Source organism: Aquila chrysaetos, chromosome 16 (genome assembly GCF_900496995.4).
Source record: "Aquila chrysaetos chrysaetos chromosome 16, bAquChr1.4, whole genome shotgun sequence".
NCBI lineage: Eukaryota > Metazoa > Chordata > Aves > Accipitriformes > Accipitridae > Aquila > Aquila chrysaetos.
Window position 1 is genome coordinate 4154455 of NC_044019.1, and position 24506 is coordinate 4178960.

Here is a 24506-nt window from a genome sequence, read left to right on the forward strand (position 1 = left end):
AGAAAGGTGGTTCCCAAGCCATCTCTGGCCCCTCTCTGAAGCCCCTGCTCCCCTCCTCATGCCAGGCAGTACCTGCCAGGCCCTTGGGGCCACATCCCCCTGAAGGTACAAAGTCCCTCCTGGGGGCCTTGACCCTCTGGCACACACCAGACCTCGGGCAGCAGGCTGTGGGGGCTGCGCGGGTAAATCCGCCCCTCCAGAGCCCTCACAACGGGTGAGGCGAGGGAACGACGACGCCATCCCCGCCCCGCACCTGCCGAGCCCTCACAGCTCCCTGAGCCCGCCCTGCGCCCTCAGCCCCTATTTAAAGTAGCTGGATCCCCCTCCGCCAATCGCAGCGGGGATGGGGCATTGCTGGCAGCCAATGGAAGGCTGGCTGGAGGAAAGGGGCGGGGCGAGACGCTCCCCCAGCTCGAGCCGGGCAACTGTGGTAAACAAGTGGGCGGGTCTCCCGGCTTTCCTGGCGTTTGGAAGAGCCAACGGGCGAGGCCAGGCGAAGCCAGCCAGCCAATAGGGAGCGAGGGCGGAGAGCGGCCCTGGGGGTGAGCGTCACGGCGGGCAGGACCTGGTCTGCTGATTGGCTGGCGACGCCCCCGCCTCCTCCCCCGAGTGACCGTTGGCAGGAGGAGGGGCGGGGCGAGGGGCGGGGCGAGGGGCGGGGCCGCCGGCGCTGTCGCAGTGAGCGGCGGTGGAGGCGGGCGGTGCAGGCGGGCTGTGTGTGCGGGCACCGGGCAGCGCAGCCCGGCGGGTCCCCTTCGGCGGGGAGGAAGGCGGGGCGGGGAGGGGAGGAGGTGAAAAACAGAGGCCTCTGAGTAGCTTGGTGCAGTTAGGTGCTTCCCTCCTGAGTGCTTGGATGGGCGGGAGAGAGGAGCTGCTCCCTGGAGAGCCCGGCAGGCAGCCAGCCAGCCTCTTCCTCCTCCTAATTTAACGGGCACTTGTGAGCGCTGACAGCAGCGAGGGGTTCTCGCATTTGAGATGCGTGGGCAGGACTGAGAAGATTTTGCTCACTGTAGGACCCAGAGTGGCTTGGATTTGTCAGAGGGGTGAGTAAACAGGGCTGGGGGTAGGAAAGCGTCCGCCCAGCGGGTTTGACGGCGTGTTTGGGGGGCAGCGCCGTTCCTACCCGTAGGAGTAGGGGTGATATGGGGCTTGGAGGTAGATCTTCAAAACGCGTCCTGCTTTTTGAAAGTGATCCTGCTTTTTTTTCGTGGTTTGAAAGTTGAGCTCTACCTCTTACAGCGCACGTAAGGAGGGGATTGGTGGGGGCAATGGGTAACTCTTAACAGCGAGGCAGAGATTTGGGAGAAAGGGGGAATTTGCCGGGATCTATGTAGCAAAAACAAAATCCGTAGATTTTTTGCCTCAAGAAACTTAGCCCGAGCCGAGCTTTCCGCCTGGCTTGTTTGCAGCCCCATCGTCTCCAGCCCTCTGCGGGCGAAGGCAGCTCCTGGCAGCCTGGTGAGGAGAGAAGCAGCCTCGTCCCTGTAGTCTGCTCTCTGTCCCTGGGCACCCTGCCTCTCCCGGGCTTCTCCTCGCTCCTCGTCAGGGCGCGGATCCTCCTCTTGGCCCCAGGGCTGCCCCGCCAGAAGAGCCCGGCAGCCCGGAGGTGTAGGGGATGGTGCAGAGCTGGGAGCTGCTCGCAGACTAGAGAGTTGATGGCAAGTCCGGAGAGAGGGAAAAGGAACTAGCGTGGCTGGAGCGGGGCGGCGGGGGGAACGGCTGGGGAGGCGGCAGAACCCTCCGGGACAAAGGCTTATAACGCCGGCTGCATCCTTCTTGGTGTTGAATGAAGGCACTCTTATCTTCCCCCCCCCGCCCCTCCCCGCAGAAATGCTGCAGCATGAACCCACCGCCTAGAGAGAAGGGATCGCACCTCCTCGGCACTGCTCCCTGAGCCAGCCCGACAGCAGCCGTCCGGCGGGGGAGCCTGCACGGGGGACGGACGCCGGGAGCAGCCCAGCCCTGCCGCTCCGCCGCCCGGCTCCGGCGGGATGCGCTCGCCGCCGCCTTCATGCCGGAAGGGGGGACTCTGAACCGCCGCTCCGCGCCCTGCGAGCCTCTCGGGCAAGGACCCCGGGCAGCGGCGGGGCCCCGCGGCGAAGCCCGGTCCGGAGCCATCCACGTGTCACCCGCCGGCGGTCCCCGGTGAAGGCGCCCGCTCCACCCGGTGGTGCGGGGGGGGGCACCCCTGAGCCTTTCGCCGCAGAAGCCAGCGGCGTCCCCCGGGGGGGGCGGCGGAGCCCGCCCGGCGGCCGCGATCCGGTGCCCCATGGTGCTGCTGCGGAAGCTGCCGGGCATGCCGGGCTGGCCGGCGGCGCTGGGGCTGCGGCTGCCGCAGAAGTTCCTGTTCCTGCTCTTCCTCTCGGGCCTGCTCACGCTGTGCTTCGGGGCCCTCTTCCTCCTGCCCGATTCCTCCCGCTTCAAGCGCCTCTTCTTGCCCCGCCGGGCCACCGCCTCCGCCTCCTCCTCCTCTTCTTCCTCCGCCTCCTCCTCCTCCGCCTCCTCCTCCTCCACCCGCGACACCGACCTGCCCCGCAGCCCCCCCGCCGCCGCCGAGCCCCGCCACGCCAGCCCCGCCGCCCCCCGCCGCCTCCGGGAGAAGCTCCGCACCGTCGCCCGCATGGCCGGCCCGCCGGCCCACACCGCGCCGGGCTCCCGACAGCAGGTGCAGGGCGGCGAGCGGCGAGCCGAGCCCGCCACCGGGGCTCCCCCGGCCCGGGAGACGCGAGCTCCGCTCCGCTTCGACTACGAGCGGTTCCGCCGGAGCCTCCGCCACCCGGTGCGGGGCAGGCGGCCCGGCGAGGACCCCGAGACCCGCGCCCGCAGGATGAAGATTAAAGAGGTGAGGAGCCCGCGCCTCCCCTCACGGCCGTGTCCTACCCTCAGCGAGCCCTCACCTCCCCTCACGGCCATTCCCTGCCTCAGTGAGCCCTCACCTCCCCTCACAGCCATTCCCTGCCTCAGTGAGCCCTCACCTCCCCTCATGGCCGTGTTCCCCCCTCAGTGAGCCCTCACCTCCCCTCACGGCCATTCCCTCCCCTCAGTTAGCCCTCACCTCCCCTCATGGCCGTGTCCCTCCCCTCAGTCAGCCCTCACCTCCCCTCACGGCCATTCCCTCCCCTCAGTCAGCGCTCGCCTCCCCTCATGGCCGTGTTCCCCCCTCAGTGAGCCCTCGCTTCCCTTCATGGCCATTCCCCTCCTCAGTGAGACCTCACCTCCCCTCACGGCCATTCCCTCCCCTCGGTTAGCCCTCACCTCCCCTCATGGCCGTGTTCCCCCCTCAGTGAGCCCTCACCTCTCCTCACAGCCATTCCCCGCTTCAGTCAGCCCTCACCTCCCCTCATGGCTGTGTGTCCCCCTCAGTGAGCCCTCACCTCCCCTCATGGCCTCGTCCTCTCCTCGTTGCCCCCACTCTCCTCACACAGCCCTCACTTCCCCAGCCTCGCCCCCATTTCCCACACAGGCCCTTCGTGCCCCTTTCTCTCGCCTTTGTCCCAAGGAAGGTGACAGGAATTGTGGGGTGTCCCCTTCCGTGGGGGTGTCCTGCAGCATGGCCTGCCAAGTGTCAGCGGGCGGACATGCCCGTCAGCATCTGCACACACCTTCCCTCACCAGAGAGGAAATGTTAGGGCAGCCTGATAGGGTGTGCCTAGAAATTAAAGAGCTGAAATCAGGCAAAGGGAAATTTCAGTTTGGTTATTAGGACAAAAAACTTGCTTGGCGAAAGGTGTCTGCGGTTGTGCAAGAGGTTCCCTCCCCAAGATACGGGCATAAACCTGGCTGCTTTAAGCAAAAGCTGGTAGGTGACAAAACTTGCGCTGGTCCATGGGGATGGACGGATGGGATGTGCTGTCACAGAAGTCGAGGAGGAGGCGTGAGGCTGGCTGTCCCTGTAAATCGTTTTGTCGCTTACTCTGGCTTACTTGAAGGCTGCCCTCACTTAGACCCCACCGAGCCTGGGTAACCTCATCGGTAGGGTTACAGGGGTGTAACGGAGGGGAGAATTTGGCCTGGTGCCTACGGTTCGTGCATAAAAGCCTGGCAGCCTCACGAACGTTGCAGAGCAATCTGTGACCTAGTTAACCAAGAGCTATAGATTCTGTGTAGTATTCAGTTGTGTTTGTCGTATCTTTTGCTATGATGGATAACCAACTTGGAGTGAATTTTGGTGTAGTAAGAGGTGCCGATAAGTAAAATGCGCAGATTTAATTAAGCAGAGTATAAATTTCCTGGGTTTGTTCTCTCACAGAGGTGTAGGCATTCAGCAAAGATGCTGCCCCAGGTTGAACAGAGAAGGAAGTCAGAGTAACACACCGAGGGCTTTAATCTGCTGTAACCTGTGTTTTAAAAACAGTTTTTTAAAGCTCCCCTCCTGATATCTCTCTCAGTCATTAAAACAAAGGCTGCACCGCTGGTAAAATTCCAACTTCTCTGCCAGGCAACCAGACACAACACACCCAGGGGTGCTGGGTTTCTTTATGATCCTGGGCATGATTGAGCCATCCTTTCGTTCTGCATCTCAGCTGCAGGGTATTCAGAATATTCCAGTACCCGGCCGTCTCGTGTGCTTGGAGTTGCGGAGCGTGTGCTTGAATATGCTGCAGACTCCCACTTTCAAAGTATGCTAGGATAGCACAGCGTACCCATGAATAACCCAGCTTCCACTCTGTACAAACAAATCAAATTGGAAATCAAATTTATGAAAGCTAGTGGAATTCAGTCCTTTATTTGTAGTTAATTATTTTTTAAATATAGGATTATTGCAAGTTGTATGGATTCAGCCCCATCTGTTTGTAACAGCCATAATCAGTGCCGGGTAGCAGAGTTAGATTTTTCAAGGATGAGAATCCATAAATACTAGTTTTATGCTGACAGCTAATTACTCTTCAAACAGAGCCGTTATTCCTTAAAAGTGGCTGCACTTCTATTTATTCAGAAAGAGAGAGAGAAACAAATATGGTGCTGAGATATGAGACTGAATGTGCAAAACAAGGGACGGTGGTGCAGCTTGTGGAAGAGATAAGGTGTGTCCTTTTTTCGTGAATCAAAAAGACATGAAGAAAACAAACCAAGAGAGGTTAGAAGACAAATGCTGTATAAAAAGAAACAGATGGGTAAAAAAAAAAAAATTGCAAGGAAGAAATAAGTCGAGTCATGATACAGCATTCGGGTTAGTAAATACTCTTCACATGATGTGAGAGACACCAGCAGGGGCAGGTAGTGGGTTTGCTGGCTGTTGTAAGGTGTTGTGTGCAGTAGCAGTAAGTAGCTTTTCTCTCCTTCTGCCAGAGCTTTTAAGCCCTGTAACTTGCTAAAATGTGTTCCAAAGTGTCCTGGTACTTAAAGTTTTGTTTGTTCCCTGCCACCCCCTTAGGCCATTCTTACAGGTCAGCACCTATATAACAGGGAGGATGAATATGGATGGGATTTGTTGATTTTTTTTTATTATTTTTATTTCCTGCCCGCCCCCCCCCCCCCCCCTTCTGTCTGCCAGAGCCTAGATGAACACCAGGAGAAAGAAGTGGTGCATGATCAAAGACTAGGGCTGATGCCCAACCTAGAGACTTGGAACTTTCTGTTTTCTTGTAGGACCCTTCAGTCTGAGCAGGAGTCCGAGCAGGCATCCACTCTTTCCCACCCAACCTCCAAGATGCTTGATGCTTCAGCCAAAGAAGAGGGTGTGTCATTAGTTTCTGGGCTGTTAGGTGTGGAAAGTGTCAACTAATGTAGTCCTGCTAGACTTTTTCTGCTTAAAAGATAGTGTTGTCCAGAGTGTGAAACCCACCGCTGTGGTGTCTCCCACTTTACTGCTGTTTGGGAAAGCTCTGAGCAGCGCTAGGGGCACTGGAGCTGTTTGCAGATTAAGGAGTCTGGCCGTGGGTATATCTGCCTCACTGACTTGTGTGCTTTGAATGCTGTGTTTCCTAGTAATCGGAAAGAAAAGGAGGTGGATTCTCAAGTTGAAATGGCACGTAGAATTCTGTTAAAAGAAGTGAGTGCTGCAGTGAGCTGAGCTGACGTGTGCGTGCAGGTATGTTGCTTTGCACTGGGTAACTTAGCAAACTGGCAGACTTCTTAGGTTCAACTTACCTTTTTAAAGACAAGTCCAGAGTCAATAAGCAGTTGTTTTCCTGAGAAGCAAAAAAGAGAGCACCTGTATTGCACAGACTGCTTACTGCAAAAGGTCATTGGTCACCTGGAGAATTGTCTGGGATATACTGCTGTGTGTTACTGTGGGCAGCTGAGTACTGTGGGCACTCTGACCTTTTGAAGAAAACTGCAATAAAACCAAGTAACAATCTCCCCATGCTGCAGGTAGAGAAATTTAGAAGAGCCTGGGATTATTCATCTCTTAAACTGACCTCTGAAAAACATATTAGTTCTGTAACTGATCGGTCATGCATGGCTTCAGGGACTAGCTAAATTTTTACATGTGCCAAATACTAATAACTGATGTTCAGAAAAGAAAAAAGTGGTTGTAGTTGGAAAGTGACTGCAGAAGTGCCACAGTGGGATTCCATATTTATTTGCTCTCAACAATTTCCAGATCAAATTGGCTCAGTGAAAAGTCAAAATGATTTCCCCTCCAACTGCTGCTACTGCAGACTCGGCCTCAGATCTGGGAAAATCAGACCATGTGGTTTCTGCCTTTTGCATCATAACCAGTAATAAAGATTTTGCTGTTGGAGCTGAGCTGACAGTTTTGCTATGATGGATGAAGCAAAACAGACCGCTTCTTGCTGTACTGTTGCTGTGTTGGCTTCATGGGCCTCATAGGTAGGGAAGCTATGGGGAGAGAAAAGAGCATTCCGCTGAAGTATTTTTATACCAACTCTACTAATGCTGTCCAGTGCTTAAGGACAACCACTGCAACCAGCTAGACCAGAAAGTGTCCACTGAGGAAATTAAATTAGCTAGCTTACTCCCAGTCATGAGATGTGAGAAAAATGTGAACAGTGAAAGAGATTTACTGGTTTTTCTTTTCCTCTTTGGGTACAAAAGGCAAGTTTCCTTGCCTGATGTCGCAGAATACCTAATACCTTAACCTGACAGTGTCCTTTGTCCCTTTCAAATAAGGGAATATGTCAAATTCAGGCAGGCTTTTAGTCCTCTGCTGGGATTGTACCCTTGGGTTTGACACATGCATTCATTTTCTCCAGATTAGTAATACTGAAGCCTATTTGTTTTTCAGTGCAGTTCTCTTCATCCTGGCTTTTCTTCCTGTCTCCACCTTCATTTGCCTCACCTTGCTCTCTGCTGTCCTCTTTTAACACAGCTCTAAAGATGTATTTGCTTTTGAAAATCAGACCCCAGGGGGAAGAAGGCCGTAAGAGTCCGTGTACACAGTTATCCTGCATCACTCTGCAGATTAGCAGGCTGCTATTAAGGTAGATCAGTCTTTTAAACACAAATATCTTGACAGTTTGTCACTGAGAGATAATTGCAAGAAACAGGAACGTTATCAGGAGCTCAGCTTTTGTGGAAAGTTACTTGGTGTTGGTTGCTGAGTTCCCTTTCTGTGGTTTGGACAGTCCTGAGCAGTGATCCCTTCCGCAATGAAGAAGCACGGGTTGTTGGGACAGAGCTGGGGAAGTGCTGCTTGTTCTCTGTCTGAATTTGTGCCGCAGCCCTGACCCCTGGTGGGAGAAGTGTCTGGTCAGACACTCGTTCCCACTCGCACACCTTTTTGGAGGCAAGCCGTGGGTATTCTTAGGAGATTTTACATGGGTGCATAAGGACCGGGAACTGGATTTTTGAGCCCTGCTTTCAATAAATTGATGATCACACAGTTTGAGTTACAATTGGTCTGTTGGTACAATGCTGTGAATCACATTATCAGTCGTCCCTGAGCCATCTCATTTCTGAAGCCAGCAGTAAAAAGATTTCAGACATGTCCCTTTCCCTACACTGTGCAACTTCTGTTCTTCCATTTGGAGAAAATGCCTTTTCTTTCTGTAATCTGGGGATGAACAGAACTACAAGCAAATAATGTAATCTGTCAGTGGCTTCAGTACGTGAGTAGCACCACACACAGTTCTAGATGGAAGTGCACCTCCCCGTGCATATCTTTCTCACTGAGGCCTGTAGAAAACATCTAATCCTTTGTGCTGGTCAAATCCAGTGACTTTCAACAGACTTAATTTGGGCACTGGGGGTAAAGAAAACTGTTCTCAGGAAATACTTACTATAATGGAATAGAATGATGACCTCAAACCAGTCAGGTACAGTATACTGTGATCAGATCATAATTCTTTCTCTGGGGTAGAAATACCTTTGCAATGAGAGAATTTCTCTGCAGTTTGAAGCACTGGCTGGCTCCAGGCTTGCTGGAATTTTCCTTTGCTCCATGCTCCTTCTCATGCATTTATTTACTGAACCTGTGAAAAAGGGTACTATACTGTAAATCCCATAAATGGTGCATACAGTGTATTTTTTTGCTTCAGTAGCCTTCGGTGGATTCATGCAAACAAAATTTAGACCTAACCTGTCTCAGCCTCTTTCGGCTGTAGGGTATACAGTTAATTGACTCAAAATATATTTGTTCTGTTGGCATAATGCATGAGTATAGAAAATACTTAGCATGCTGTGATCCGTGCTACAGTGCTGCTTGCCTTAGAGGTGCTAGTGATACCTTAGTGCACACTATTACTGATGTTACTCGAGCTGAGGGCATTTTGGAATTTGGGCGTACCATGCACTTTGAAGACATTTGTTCTTATCTACAAAATCTAGCGCTGAAAGCACTTGTTCCACAACAACTACATGTGGTGTGAGACTAGTTTATAAACGGCCACTTAAAGACAATGCAGTATTCGCACAACAGCAAAATTGTTGGAGTGTGGACCTCTCCAGGCAGATTACAGATAATGACTGAATACAAGTGCTGGACATGGTGAAATGAGTTTCCAGGACACACACAAGTGTGTTGTGCAGAAGGACCTACACCTTGCTGAATTACTTCAGTAAATACACATAAGCTCTTTGAAAGTTCTCAGACAAAAAGACGAGGGGTTTAGTGCAGCAGGGCTGGAGCCTGGCTACTGCCGGTTGCTAACATCCTGCTGTAACCACATTCGCATACCTTCAGGGAGCAGGACCGAATGTGGCTGTGGTCTAAGCGGGGGATCGCATAGCTGGGGGGGTGCACTAGATGAGGTGGCCTACTGTGCCTCACTGCGTGGTACGAGTGGTGGGCCAAGCTCCTGTCACCCTCCCCTGTTCTGCCATCAATCTGGGGACTGTGTATATGCAATTGTGCAAGTATTTACTAAAAAGTGGTCACCTCAGTTAAGATTCCATCTTTCCAGCCAAAATATTTATAGACTCCTGATTAACTTTTTAATCAACGATTAAATCCTCCCCTTAATGGGAGAAAGATTTCTATGTCTAGTGTTCTTTCCTTTGGATCTGTATGCAAGGCTTTACCAGATTATGTTAATCAATCGTGTTTGTTTTATCTATTAGTCTATTATTGTTTAGATTGTTTATAATTTTGTTTCGATGTTTTTGCATTTGTTTTTCAGTATTTAAAACAATTCAGATTTTAGATGGGAGACTGAGAGGGGGAAAGGAGAATGTATCTTAGATCAGTCTGTCATTTAGATCTGAATATAAAACTGACATGAAGCTGTCAAAAAGAGAAAGCAGGAAAGAGTATCCATTTCATTGGTGGGAAGAGGAAATCTTGTGCTTGGAGCATTCTTATTTTTAAGCTTAGGAAAGAGCCTAAATTTACATTCCCCAAAAAGTACTTTTCACTGAGCGCTGTGAATGGGTTTGGCATGAGAAGCGAACACACTCCCATGATTGCTGTCTTTACTGCGTATCCCCTTGGTGCTTCAGTTCATCATATGACACAATATTTTGGAAGGGCTCCAGAGAAGCTGTCATGGGCAGTGGTGTCAGTGATCCGTGCATAATGCGAGTGTATTGTGCATGATGGACCCAAACCATTGTAAGAAAGAGAGCACAGCGGGAACACTGAAGGACTGGATAATAAACATCCTCTATTTATGGGACAGTCGTGTTACTCATTTGTACTCTTACTGAAGGGGGCAGAGCACCTACTGTTAATTAGAACAGGACACTTGGTCCTGGGTTCTGTTCCTGACAGCAGATTCATCATGTCACTGTATAGATCCAGTATGCACCTCTGTAAAATGGGCACAATTTTTTTTATCCCTAATCCAGCAAGCTAATATGTGGCAAAACTGTTTCCTCTCAGGCACTTCAGCATTCCCTGGGAGGACACTGGTGCATAAGTAATGGCTAGAGGTTGCACTAAACTGAAGTGACTTTAGTGCTTCCCTTTTGCATCTACTTATCTTGACAGCAAAGATGCAGAGTCCCTTGTGTGTGTATCTGCTGTGTACTAGAATCAAAGGAGAGATCTTGACGGTGTTTGAAAAGGGAAAGTGTGTTCTTCAGACTTACTTCTGCTTTTAGTAGAAAGGTAGTGGAACCTGGCTTTCTAGGAATAGGAGTTCTGTGTGCTAAAACCCCCATACGTCCTTAGATGGCCCTCATGCAGTTTGTGACTTTCCCCATCCTTGTGTCTGTAGTTCCTTCGGTCACCCACCCCTGCCCAGTGGTGTCTGTTGCTCTTCCCAGTGACCCCCCTCGGCTGTGTGGGCCAGAGGCAATGATCCAGCTCCGGGTGCTTGGTACCCACAGCTGCCTGCTGCTCAGCAGGCTGTGGCTGAACAGAGCGGGAGCTTGTGCTGCTCTCCTGCCTTTAGTGGGGCATTGTGTGGGTCTCTCTGCCAGTCTGCTGGCAATTTGCACTGAACTTTAGTTTCTTCGTGACCTTTCCCCTCTGTCAAACCTGATCAAAGTTTTCCAGCTCAGAAGTTACCAGGGAGGACGGGCAGACGACAGCAGAGCAGAAAACAGTTCTTGGGCTTATTTGAGCTAATTGTTCTGATGGTTGTGATTGAGTGGGAGCCAGGAACTCGTTAGTTCTAATCTGGCCTCCAATACTTCTATTGCATGGCCATAGAGCTGTTGTTACATTTCTCTCTCTCTTAGTTTATTAGTGGGTGGAACGATATCCTAAGAGTAAGGCTGCAAAGAATAATGAATGCAAGAGATTTAGAAATTCTACAGCATCTCATTGTGCCAACAGCACTTGCACAGGATGATGATGTACAGTGAAGCTATATGTTCGGTACATCCTAGAGGATGTCTCTTCTCTAAGAGCTGGTACTTGCTTCAGAGGAAGTCAGTGACAGAACTCCCACTGATTTATGGAGCAGGATGGCTCTGAAGACCGTCTGTAGTGAGAATTGGAGCCATGTTAGTAACGTCCGAGCAAACCGTGTTTAAAACAGGATTCTTGCTCTAATTGTGTTAACGTGATTTCCCTGGGCAGTTAAGAAAGTGCATAACCATGTACTTTGCAAAGTAACAAAAGATAATTATAACGTAATCACATTTCATCCATCCTGAAACCCTTCGGCTGTCTGGGTTAGCCAGCCCAGCTCACAAATAAAATACTTCCAGTGGAAATGGGATGTTTCTGGCTCTTCTTCCATCTGAGCCTCCATTTTTCTCCAGAGTTATCTAGGAAGGACAAATATTTATGTTGGTAGTTCAGCATTGTGCTAGATAAACACAAACAAATCCTTGGCTGATTTCTGGTGCCGTTTTGGCTTTCTTGAAGGCCTTCCTCCAGTGCTGAGACCAAATACTAGTTGTATTTGATTATCTTATCTAACAGACACTTCTTCTGCGTGTTAGTGAGCTCTCCAACAACCAGAACATTGTCGGTGCTGGGTGTGGATCTGCCCACTCTCATCAGTGGCTGCACAGTAGAATAATTCAGAAGATTGATTTTTGAAAGGCAACTTCTTGGCTGGTGTAGGATAAAGCAATAGACAGCTGTCTTCTCTTCTGGTTCTTTTCTGGATTTCAAAGACTTAAATAAAATGTTGAGTTGAATATTAGGGTGAAATTTGGTAAGTGGAACAGAGTGGAAGCTTGTTCCTCAGGTCTTGAAAGGAAGCACGGCCAGAGCAGTACTGTGGGAGCCACTTCCACATTGGCAGGGACATGGAGTCTGTGACCTAGGAGGTGCTTTCTGTTTCTAATTTTGATGAATCTTTATGGTTCTTTTCTTTAGTTTATTACCCAGATCCACTAACTTGCCATTTCTTGCTTTATTCTTTCAGGAGTTCATTAATCATTGTCGTATGATGACTGTCTAGTGCAGTGCTGGAATGATGCCAGGGCCAAGCCCTCATCCCTTTTCTGATGGGAGGTCAGGCTAAATGAAAGCGAGTCCCCTTCATCCTGCCAGCTGAATTCTAACATTGTTCTAACATCCATTCCACCAACTTCATTTTTATTAAAGATCCAGTATTTGCAACCTTATTTGTATGATTTATTGTTGACTGTGGGACTCTTGGAAGAGTTTATCAGCCTCTGGCTAATAAATTTGCTACTGTGGTCCAAGAATTTCTTGTAACACTTTTGTAAGGTGACAACTCTGACATGAGGCTCTAGGAAGGCTGTGAGTGAGTTTCTTGTGTCTGTTATTCGCTATTACCTTTGATAAATTATTGGTCTAATCTCTGCTGACTGCTTAATGCTTGAGAATTGCTCTGTTCCTCTCTTCAGAAGTTCAAATCACAAGTAACTCTTGAAAGGGGAGAGGAGGGAGAGGACAGCAATGCTCCAGTCTGTCCCTCCGAGCAAGGACTACGAAGACAGATGGGGAGCAGGTGAACCAGCAAGAAATCATTAAACTAAACTCATCCTCCCAGATCTCTTCTGTTAAGCCATCCAAGTGTGAGATAAAGCACAAGGTGTGCTGGCAGTTCTTGACTTCCCTCTTTTCTCCTGTTCCAGCATTTGGACTGATTTCCAAACAGATGTTTCTTCTGCTCCTTATGTCCATTCTCACAGTGGAAAACAGGAGCGATGCAGGGTAACTCTTGGCCTGTATTTACATTTTTTCGTTCTTTCTTTCTTTCCTTCCTTCAGTTATCCCATCTGCCTATGACTGCTTTTTGGGCCCTTGAGCCATCCATGTGTCAAAAGCAATTCACACTTTACTGGTGCTGGGAGGAAAGAGGCAGATCAGATGTGTGGTCCTAAAATGGAAAGAGTGAGACGTGTATATTGAGCCGCTGAGTGAACCTGTGACCGTGCTAAGTTTTTCTTCCAATGTGAAAGGATTCCTTTCATATCTTACAGTGTGGGTCCTATTCAGAGCTGTGATTCCCTTTTCCGGATTTAAGGGCTTAACAGAGGCCTGATCAATCTGTTTAGGTTGTCATTAGCCAAGATTGTACCTCGAGCTGTTGTGTGAGTCAGTTCAGTTTATCCACCTGGCTCCCTGTGCTGACTTAGCAGCGCCGAGTCACTCATGTTCCAAAGGATCTTGCTGTGTCCCAGGCTGACAAATTTCCTCCCAAAAGAGGATGTGGCTGATTGTGAGGGTGGTCTTCACTTTTTATATCTGAGAACGCTTTGGAAATGTTTCTTTGGCTGAGCTAGAGCTCTTCAGCTGTTGAACTTGGGGTGCTGGATTCAGAGCCTTACACAGAAGCTCAGCCTTCTGGTGCATCATAATTTCTGTAACCATGCTTCATGGTGACTGTCAGGATGTTTCTGCTCTGGGCAAGGAAGGCTTGCCTCGGGACAGCTCCGTGGCAGATTTACACACAGAGACTCTGGTCTCTGTTTCATCTTTCACTTCCATACCCACAGAGTATTCCTGCCATGGTCCCACTCCAAGGCTCAGGAGTACAAAGCCTTGTATCTTCTCTGTTTTGTTGCTTTTCATAATTGATCTGTTTGACATCTGTCCCACAGGCTGTCAAACAGGTAGGCTTAACAGGTTCTAGAGACTTTTTTTTCTTTTTTTTATTATTTTCCTTGAAAAAGAAAAGAAATATGTCCCCACACTATTTTTTTTTTTTTCTTGCAGTCTGCCCATTTTTGGTGAGTTGTCGCTACAGCTTCTTTTAGAGCATCCCCTTGGGCTCTGGCTCTCCAGAAATGAGAATCCTGTGCAGATGGTATCTTTAGAGAAAATGACTTACCTTGTCATAACGCAGGTCTGGAAAAACAATCTTGCTTAGTGTTTGTGTTTCCATCCACCTTCCCTTTTAACATGGATGTTTAACTAATCGTTGTACATCATTCACCTGGAATGTTGGTCACTTTTAAGGAGAATTTGTAGTCTGTGTGTAATTAGGGATTTACGAAGACAGTGTGCTGTACATGCTTGAAGGGACATAGTTGAAACGTAGGAGCCCTCAAGGCAGCCTATAGGTATGTCACAGTGCCCAAAATCTGAAGAGCTAGGGGAATTTCCTGCATGATTTATGCTGCAGGCACAAAACTCAGGAGGGGGACTCTGAGGTGACATTTGAAGAAGCACAATTACTAGGTAAGTAATTTTTTTCCGCTTTCTTTCCTCAAAGCATGCTGGAATGAAATAGTAGTCACTAAGAAAAGCCATTACCAGACTGTCCAACCTAGAGTTAAAAGGACTTGAAAAATCCAAGTAATAGTGTCACACACAGTGTATTGTTTGCTTTCTGGGTCCACCTGCCATCCTTTGTGCATGCAAGCCCTGGCAGTAGCTGTAGAAAGAGTTGTTGCGTGTTTGACAGACATCTCCTAATATGCAACTTTGTTAGCAAAAGTAATCTTGTGAAGTGAACCATTACATTAGGATGTAAAGGTAATGATTTGTGACATTGCAGGAGTGTTGGGGAAAATATTTGCTTGATATGCCTCTTTGTGCGTGAAAGTCTTTATGTATGTATTTGGATATATGGTACCTTTTCACTTCCAAAGTGCAGCACATACAGTAATTCCTGAAACTAGCATCATGGTAAAGCATAGAACAGTGTAATGTAGTTCATAGGTATATTTTAATACTTCTAAGTATCTAATATTCTAATATTAGAATATTATTATCTAGTATTCCAATATTTTACAAAAAGAGATTAATTTCCTATCTTCCGTTGTTACTTGAACATGTTCTGATATCTTCTACTTTGAAAGCACTTTTAAGTGCTACAGATATATACTCACAACTTAAATTTCCATTTAAGAAATCTGCTTTGGATGGGAAATCTGAATGCACGGAAGAAGTAAACCAGAGCTAAGTTTAAATTCTGCACAGTATCAAAAAAACACCCAATGTTTTATAAGGACCTTAAATTTCTTTTCTGATTTCCTCATACTTACAGAAGTTGCTCAAAGAGCTACTTCTGCCTTCATTCTGTAGTAATAACAAGGGAGATCATAATTATTCCTATGGTTTTAAGCTCATCTTTCTTGAAGTGTCCCCTCTTCAATTTTTAATCTTTCCTGTATCTCACTATTCACTTTCTGTATGTTTGCTGGCACAACATCTTCACTTTCATCTGCATCACACAAGCTACAGTTAGATTTTCTCTTCAACACTGACCCCAATTTTTTTTCAGCACGCCAAATTACCTTTTGAATATCCATCTATGGAAGAAATCATCCCTCAAATTTAATAGGGTCAGTTCCTCTGGCTAAGACGGCTGGGTGCAAACTGGACATCATGGATTGCCTTTTTGTGCAAATTCTCTAAATCTCATGACAGCAAGTGCTTGAATAGCAGTTAGAGGTAACAAGCTTAGGACAAGAAGAATCTTCATCGTTTTTATTGCTGGCCTTGTTGTACAGCATCAGCTTCGGTCATGCTCTGGAATATCATATATTTGATCAGTGATAGAGGATCGGAGGAAATACGAAGCTGACAGCATTAGGGTGGCCGAGAACACAAATACCTTTTATTTCTATTAGAATTTTCTGCAAGCTTTGATTCTGGGAAGTGAAGGAGATGAGACTACAGCTTTTCTCATCTCTACTAAATCACCCTGTGCTTTGGTCTAGACTTGCAAATTTGTTCTCCAAACCATTGTCGTCCTCTTACAGTCTAGCATCTCATTAAGAAACTAACTGCAAAATCAACTGCTCTTGCTGACATGTTTCCTGATTTAGATGCAGCTGGATCCAGCTGGGTCTTAATGCCTGAGATAGTCCTATCGAAGGATTTTTTTTCCCCCCCCTCTTGACACGGTTAAATCTAGTTGCATTAGGAATTTAATTAGGAGTTAGTTTAATTGTGTTTTGAGCTGTTCTTTTTCCCATTCAGCTTTCCTAGCAGGGGCTGTGAGTCAGGAAGACTCTTGAGTTCTATTTCTGTCCTTGTCACTAACACTAACGACCTTGGACTACTCTGTGCTGGTTTTTTTTTTTTCTGTTTCCCCAGTGCAAATCAGGCTTCTAGTCCTGTTTTTTCCTGATTGTGGTGGGGAGAGAGTGCTTACCTCTGCAGATCTGAGCTGAATAGCTCTCCTTTACTCAGCTGGACTGTCTGTCTGGGAACAGCAAGCAGAAGTTGAAACTTTTTTTTTTATTGCATCTTTCTGGAAGGTGCCTTGCAGCTGTGTGATGGAAGGTGATTTCTTCTAACTTCATAAAGAATTCCTCCATTGCTTCCAATGATGGAGGTCAGTTTTCTGAGCAATGGTCTGCTGTGTCTTTGGCTCTTGTGCAAGAGAGAGTGAGCTGTCATAGTAACTGATGTAATAAAAACACACCTATGCATGTTTGAAAACAAGCTGCCAAGACTTCGCCACAAAAATCTGAAGCAAAGCCCCACTCACCTGTTGTTTGAATTACTCTATTTAATTCTAGATAAAGCAACATGTAGCAAGTAATTCAGAGTATCTATCTACCATCTACCACTAAACAATCAGCTGATGTATTTACACAGTAGGCTGACAAGGTTTGAAATTTTGTTTTAGAATTCGTTAGGAAGAGCCAGAGCACATGGGAGTTGTGTACTGGGGCTGGTGCTTTGGGTGTGGAAACACAAGCCTTTATCTTGTATTTAAGGAAAAATTGAGTAGAACAGTGGCAAAAAGGCAGCTGTCAAGGAGCTGAGGCTTTCCTGAGCTTTGGGTGTTGTTCCAAAGGGTGTATTTGCAGAAATTTGCTTTTGAGGAAGTGGGGTTTGCAACAGGAATCAGTCTTGTGTTATCTGGGAGGCTAATCAACCTCTGCCTCATTACGGTTGTGCGTAAAATCCCAAGTGTTCACTCGCACTGATCATCTCTCTGACTAAGAGGTATGTCACTGTGTTGATGCAGCTGCAGCAGAATAATTTATACTCTCCTGAGGCAGGGACCTTGCCCAAGTACATGCACTTCTTGCTGCCATATTAAGTCATCAGTGACACCAGGTGCACGTAGACAGGCGTTGAGTTTTGACCCTGAATCTGCCACTGCCATCTTGTAGAAAATGACTCTGGGTCTGCAAGATCACTAGGTGAAAGAATGTCAAGCACAAATTCACCAAGTGAACTCAGTCCCACACTGTTTAATACACTTTGGTTATTTATCACGCCTAGTGCTCTTAGAAGAACAGGATGAGGTCTGTGTTGTAAATGGATAAGCTGAGGCACACAGTAGTGGACGTTGCCCGGCTGGTGTATGAGAAGGGTCAGGAACAGAAAGCGGTTGGAGTCAAAGAGATTGTGTTCACTTGATTTTGCCAGGGCTTTAATTTTGTGGTAACAGACTCAGGTTTTACTGACAGTCACCCCTTTACCATCAGTTGAAAGAAGAATGATACTTTATTTAAAGTTAGAGAAATGGGGTGACGTTAGATTAACACTTACCAAGGTGAGACTCTGTAATGGTTATCAGTTGTTTGAAGGCCTATTAAATGAAAATCTCTGCAATTCGCTTAATGTTTTATTCAAAGACGGAAGCTAACATGGATGCTATAAAACAAGCAGGTTAGCTAGCATGTCTCTAAATTGCTCAAGTTCCTGTTGGGATCTATTGAATTTACTGTAATCTTTAATTATAAAATGTAATTACTTTAGAATGGATTATCAATGTTGGTGTCTGTTTCTGTGGGTTGCTTGGTAACGTCTTTCATGTGCTGAAGCACTATCTGTTCTGCGAGTTACAGGCTTTTAAACCCGTGAAGTAAAAGCCTGTGGATATTAGTGTCTGCCTAAATGGAACCTTTCAATCAACTGGCATTAACACGCAGCTTTTTTGTTATTATTTTGCTATTATGTAAAAACATTTCTAAGGACGATGTCCCAAAGAAGCAGCCTGAGAAGTTGCTCAGCTTTACATTAAAGTTTTTCAAATAAATTCTAGCCTTTTTATAACATTCTGCCATGGTGTTTGTATGGATATTTATATCTCCATGTGATAATATTAGAAACAGCAATGGATAATAAACATGGTACTGTTTCATTACCTTTCCCACAGTCAATCCTGAATTATACAAGTGTATGCAAGTCTGATTAGAAAAAAACCCCTATCCATTATTCCAAATATAAATGGCTTATCCTGATGTGTTCAGGCAGACTTTTTCTTCTGTCTGCAGGACTGACAGTAGGTTCCTCTTTTTCTCTGCATCTTGTCATCTGGCGAATTATTTTTTACACAGCTGGGGAAAATATATGGCATTATATTGCAGGTTAAAAATCCAAACTGGAACAGGGCTATTTTGGGGTAGCAAGAAGGTTAGAGATGGGAAAGAACAGGTCCTAGTTTTGAGACTGATATGACAACTAATCTTCCTCCAGCTGCAGAGAAAGGAAGAGAAACCTGTCTGGTAATTTGAGGTGGGAAAAACCAAGTAAGAAATACAATAGGGAAAGAAATATTGAAAATTACACGCTTTTTTTTTTTGCTTTTTCTTTCTTTTTTCCTTTTCAAAAACCCAAACCGGAAATTTCTTAGATAGCTCAATAGTTAAATATTTGAAGGGGAGTTGAAGAAAGGAGGCTAAAGAGCCACAAAAGTGGTTATCTTGTGAAGATAATGGCTTTGTGTAATGTTCCTTGGAAGTTCTTGAAAGGGTCTGATTGGTTGGTATATTTAGATTTCATCTTTTAAGCATTTACTAATTATCCCAGCCTAGATGGATAAAACTAATCAAATAGCTGTTTGGGAATGCTCTGCATTTTGAAATCTTCCCTGCTAACAAAAGGAGGGCAAGTGACAGTGTGGGGGATTTTTTTCTTTTTTTTTTAAACTCTCATCTCTCTGCTTTTTGCAAGTACATAAACCCAGGGATTTTCAGTGGTTTAGTTATTACATATATTAAAGGACATCAGATTTGCACATCTCTTCAGAGTGAAAACACTTCCTTGGTCAAGTTTTTATTCTGAGCCCTGTTTCTTCATTATCTGGATCACAGAACTCGCTAAACGCCTTTTTGTTCTGAATTCTTCCCGACTGCCTTTCCACTGGAGTGTGATGTTCTATAACCTCAGGTTCCCTGAAAATCAGTAAAGTGGTGGCACTCTGAAAATCAAGACTGTAGTACAAACGGGCAGAAGCTGTAAATCCCAGCTGTTAAGTATCTCCCATGTTACAGCCTGGGTGGCATCATAAAAGCACTGCCAGACCGAGGAGCTGTGGTGCCCTCCTGTAGTATGTCATGTAGTGTGTGCCAAGAGGAGGGGGTGTTATCAACCTTGTTGATGCTTTTATGTACTGAGTGTGGAGTGGTGATTTTTATTGTGTGATTTGGCATATTTGATCTTAGAAAACATAAGAGTTCTTGTTAAGACATGTCAAGAGCAAATGGAAATGAGAGAATGGGCAAAGCTGTGGTAGCCGAGTAGGTGCTGTTATGGTGTGCTTGTTAGGTCTAGCAGATGGAGAAGTTTGGGGTATCAGTGAAAACATTAAATACTTGTATGATTTCCTGCTGCAGTATTTGAAGGGACAAAAGCATTTAGTGTTTGGCTCAGTATTTTAAAGGAGAGTACTTATAAAGCTGACTTCTAAATAAAAATATTTCCATTCATTAAATAAAAAAATGCACTGAAAGCAGTTTTAACCTAGGCTTGTTCTACATTGGTTTTGTGCAATCTAAATACTGCAGTGTTGTGAACCTGCAAAGACGTAGTTGAAGACCCTGAACCAGCAAACAGCTCGGTGCCGGACTGCACTCAGTGCCTGGCTCTGTGTGGCTGCAGGCTGCTGTCCATATGAAATACATGTGGGCTTGAGAGCAAGATCTTTTTTGGGTTTGGATGGAGCAAAGCACAAGAAAAGGTAATGGCCTAAATGATGAAAGTGATAATGTGGGGTTTCAGAATTCAGTTTAGTTACTTGTAGTTGATTTTCATATATAATCGTCTAGCTGGGTAGCTGAAAATCTAGAAGGTAAAAAGTGACTTACAGATTGTAGAAAAGAAAGAGCAATCTGACAAATTCAATTGTAAATTTGGAAGTCTCTGCTATAAATCAGCTGAAATCCAGGGTGATTAGAATTTCCGGGCCAAATAGATAATTGTCTATTAGATGGCAGATGGCATACTGGTAAGAACAAAATCTAAAATTACGGATCTATTTTCATAATTTTTGTGGTTCTGGTGCCATTTTTCAAATCTAAAATGGCATAATGTTAATGCTGACGTATTGTGATTTGTCATGACTAGAATGGCATCAAATATTCACTTCTAACCTTGGTGTCTCATCAGAAAGTGGACTTAAACACCTCACTATGCAAATTTCCATTTTGCACCTCTCAGCTACATCCTCTTGTGTTTCAGCTTGGCATTTGGAACCTCTTGTCAGAGACAGCTTCTGAAAGCTCCATCTCAGTCCTCTGTACAGTATATAAATGTGGAGTCCCCACTTTTAGAAACTTGATGAATCTCTTTAGTGGTTTGAAAGTTGAACTGCTAAATTTGGATTGGAAAGACAGCTGCAGAAAGCCAGAATGGGCAGAACGGCGCAGATGCTTTTGGCTTTTAAACTTTTCCAGTTGCTGCTTTTGGACCCATCATTAGAGAGAGGAAAGCTTGATCTTGGAAAAGGAAAGGGTACCACATTATGCATCTTGCCTCCCAAATATACAGGGTTTAAAAGCAGCGAGCAGAATTCTGTTCACGTAAAGGAAAACTGACAGCCCTTTAGTATGACGAGGCAGCATATCCAATCTCATCCATCCTCTGTCTGCCTGATTATCAGCTCAGGACAGAACACAGAAGGAGAGTTTAAGACACTGCAGCCAGCACAGCCTAAGAAATCATTTTGTAGTGGAACTTTCTGCAACACCATGACAAATGCAGCTTAAAGGGTTGAATAGGCAAATTAAGAATAAAAGTATTTATTCAAATAGCACTTGGGAGTCCTGTGTGAAGTGAGTCACCTCGGGGAGTCTGTCAGCAGGCCTCACGTAGTCCCTCCTTGTGTGAGAAGACAGAAGGAGAGGAGGAGATTTCCCTTGTAGGACATAAGCGGCTGTTGGAGGGAAACCCAGGGTAGTTTTCTTGCCTGTGATGGAGGTGTCGGCGAACTCTGGGCCCCAGTCATCTGCAGGAGTGTGGCAGAGATCTCGCATGCTTTGAAGAAGAAACATCGGACCTTCTGAAATGAAGGGGTTAAAAAATGGAGGGAAGGAAATAACTTCAGATTTCATACTCAGCTTAAAATGAAGCTGATTCAGAATTACAACGTTAGGAGTTTTATGCAACTAAATAGAGTCATTTCCACATCCTCTCCATGTCTAGGCTCTCTGTGTGCCAGAAGGGTGGGTCCTCCTTTCTCAGCTCTGATTTAGAAGAGAAATGAACCGAATAGATTGCCTAGCTGTTTCCTTTCTGGTGCATGAGCCCTATCGCTCACTGTGGGAAAGCTGTCTTTATGGAAACACCATCTTTCCTGCAGTAAACTTCAGGATCAAGCTCTGAGACATAAAAGCATTTGATTGGTACCATTAGAGAGAGTCAGGAGTTCTTCAAAGATTTGCCCTGTTACGTTCATGAAGAATGAGAACTTCCCATTTAGAATAATGCTGCCACTGAAAAAAACCCCAGGGATCCAGTGAAAATAAAATGAACACCCCAAGTCATATAATTGAGGCATGTCTGAGTGAATTTTGTGGAGGGTTTTCTTTTTTTTTTTTTTTCTTTTTTCCCTGGTCATTATTTAGTTTCCTTGGAGCAGAGCACTCCAGTGACTAATTCATCCCACACTGAGTTTTTAAAACCCAAGTTGACTTTATTTGTTTGTCCAACATTCCTTCCTCTGGTGGTGTTGGAGTCTGAGTGTTATCAATCAGTTCAGCAAATGTTTATCCTTGTCCATATGACCAGCTCTCTGAAACTTTACTTTGGAAGCCTGATGTTTAAAAAGCGGGGGGGGGGGGGGGGAATCTGGTGATGTGGCTTTTTGTGTATGTGCGCTAATTAAGGAGGATACTGCCAGAGGCTTGCAATGTTGGGTTTGTGAAACACACAGCTGGAGGGAAGGACAAAAGTAGGAACTGAAATGACAGTAGGCATTTCAGACCAAAGTAACCTGCATATTCTGATCCTGAAATAGAGCAGTAAATGCTGTTGCAGACACTAGACGGGCACTCTGTGGAGGAATGATTTGTTTTAAACTGTCATTTTCTCTCAAATGTCTTGTTTGAGTGAAGCATTTTAGAAGACTCTTATCTTTGTTAAGCGGCAGTGGAGAATATTGTCGATTCTCTGAAGCTGCTTTCTTCCCCTTTGTTATCTGACTTTTTTCCAGGGATTGAATCAAAGAATGTACAGGTCACTGTGATGCTGGGGCTGAAACTGCTCAGAGCCAAGCTGTGTGGATTATAAAAGGGGGCTTTATTTAAGGCACTCCTTAGAAGCTGACAAGTCCTAGTCTCTCCTAGCTGAAGAGAGGATATTTGTAGGTTTAATTTTTCCTACCAGCTGGAGCCAAAGGGGCAGGAGGACAGAAAAAGCTGTGGTGGTGTGTGTGTGTGTTGGAACTTGCACAAACATGCTGCCTTGCAGTCCTCAGGGAAAGGTTAATGTGCTGAGCCTGGACAGGACAGTTTAAATGTCCCAAAAAGAATTGTTTGAGTTGGAATGGGCTTCTCAGAAATCACCCTGCAGGACTCTCTTAAGAAAGCACTTTCGAGTTTTGTTAGGAAGATATCAAAATGTCATGGATTTCCCCTTTCTCCTTTATGATTGTATTCTGTTAATTAATAGAAAGCAAATTTCTGTGCAGTCCTTAAACAAAGACCAATTTCTTCCTTTGCTCACCACAGTATTAAGTGCATTGTACACCTCCATGGTGCTGCTTTGCCAAAGTTGTATGTGTAACTGCTGCAAGGCCGGCAGCTGGTGGGTGGTTTTGCAGTTTGATCAAGTTTCTTTGTCACTATCATAAAGAAATGTGAAAACTCAGAAGGTAACATCTCTATACTTAGGGTTATATAAGCTTTGGCCTTGCATTTTTAGCCCATTTTAATTACTATTCTGAAATACTGATACTCCGTGAAAAAGGTCAGAAATTCAGAGATGGAGACGTCCTTCCAAAATTCCCACTTGGTTTGCACAGCCCAGGGGAAACGTGGACTCTCAGTGTGTTGGATACTGTGGTACTTCTGATATGTGCCAGTCCCAAGTTCTGCACCAGGAGTGATGAGTTTGAGACTTTAGCAAACTGCTGAATGCAGCCCCATTCATAAGTGTTCAGTGCAAATTAAGGTTCTATAATTAATGGGCCATTGGTTGCTGGGTTTAGCAGTGAATGGGCAACTCCCATTCGTTCCCAGAGCTGAAGTTCAGAAAACTTTCAGTTCTGTTAAGCACTTTCATTCAATTTTTCTTTTTACAGATGATGAAATTCGCTTGGGATAACTACAAACAATACGCACTTGGAAAAAATGAACTGCGACCGTTGACTAAGAACGGCCACATCGGTAACATGTTTGGTGAGTTCTGAATCAATTTTAGTGCAATTTTGTTGAATTTTTTTAAGGTCATGTCATGTCCATGTCAGTTCCTTTCTCTGCAGTGCAGTGAGGTATCTGTAACAGCTTTGATCTCTTTCCATTCTTATGAAGAAAGATTTTCAACACAGGTCCTAGGAGTTACCTACCCATACCCCATTACTGACAATCTCATTCCTAGAGGCATCTCTCAGTGCCCAGCCTGTATCACCTCTGTGTACAGATCTAGCACCAAACGTGTCTGAGAACAGTGCTAAAACCAACCAGTGTCTTTATTAAAACATGAAATCAGTCGAAACCTGACGATGCTCTTTGTCTAAGCTTGTAGACGTCAGGACATGACCAAACTGAGCATTTTCTCTCTCATTGCTCCACTGTTGAGCAAGATGTGAATTCCATGAAATATTGAGTGAGTAAATCAATATTAAAGGCTCTTTATACTGTCTGCTTACTGGCTTGTATAATTTTACTCTTTAGCAGATTACCTTTTTTTATGTGAGCCACTTACATAATTTCAGTGCTATTCCCCTGCTCATTCTGGTGGGATACTTGTTGACTTTTTGGGATATAAATTGTCTTTTTTTCTTCATTTGCACTCAAATCATTTCACTGCTCTGCTCACTCTGCCCTAGCTTGGCCTTGCCTGCACAGGTTGTGCCATGGTGAGAAGGCCAGCAGAATCTGCTTTAGCAGCCCTTTCCCACCTGTCCTTGGGGAATACTTGCTGTACAAAGGTGTCT

General features: G+C 45.8%; 1 protein-coding gene across 1 annotated transcript in view; it reads left to right on the forward strand.

The window, feature by feature from the left end:
• The first annotated feature begins 687 nt into the window (after positions 1 to 687).
• The window catches only part of MAN1C1 (mannosidase alpha class 1C member 1), a 68582-nt gene continuing 44763 nt past the window's right edge, over positions 688 to 24506 (forward strand). Inside the window, exons 1-3 of the mRNA XM_030038842.2 lie at positions 688 to 1043; positions 1829 to 2842; positions 23652 to 23748. Of these exons, the coding sequence (XP_029894702.1) occupies positions 2270 to 2842; positions 23652 to 23748 (670 nt within the window). The 5' untranslated portion in view covers positions 688 to 1043; positions 1829 to 2269. The remainder of the gene's footprint in view (positions 1044 to 1828; positions 2843 to 23651; positions 23749 to 24506) is intronic.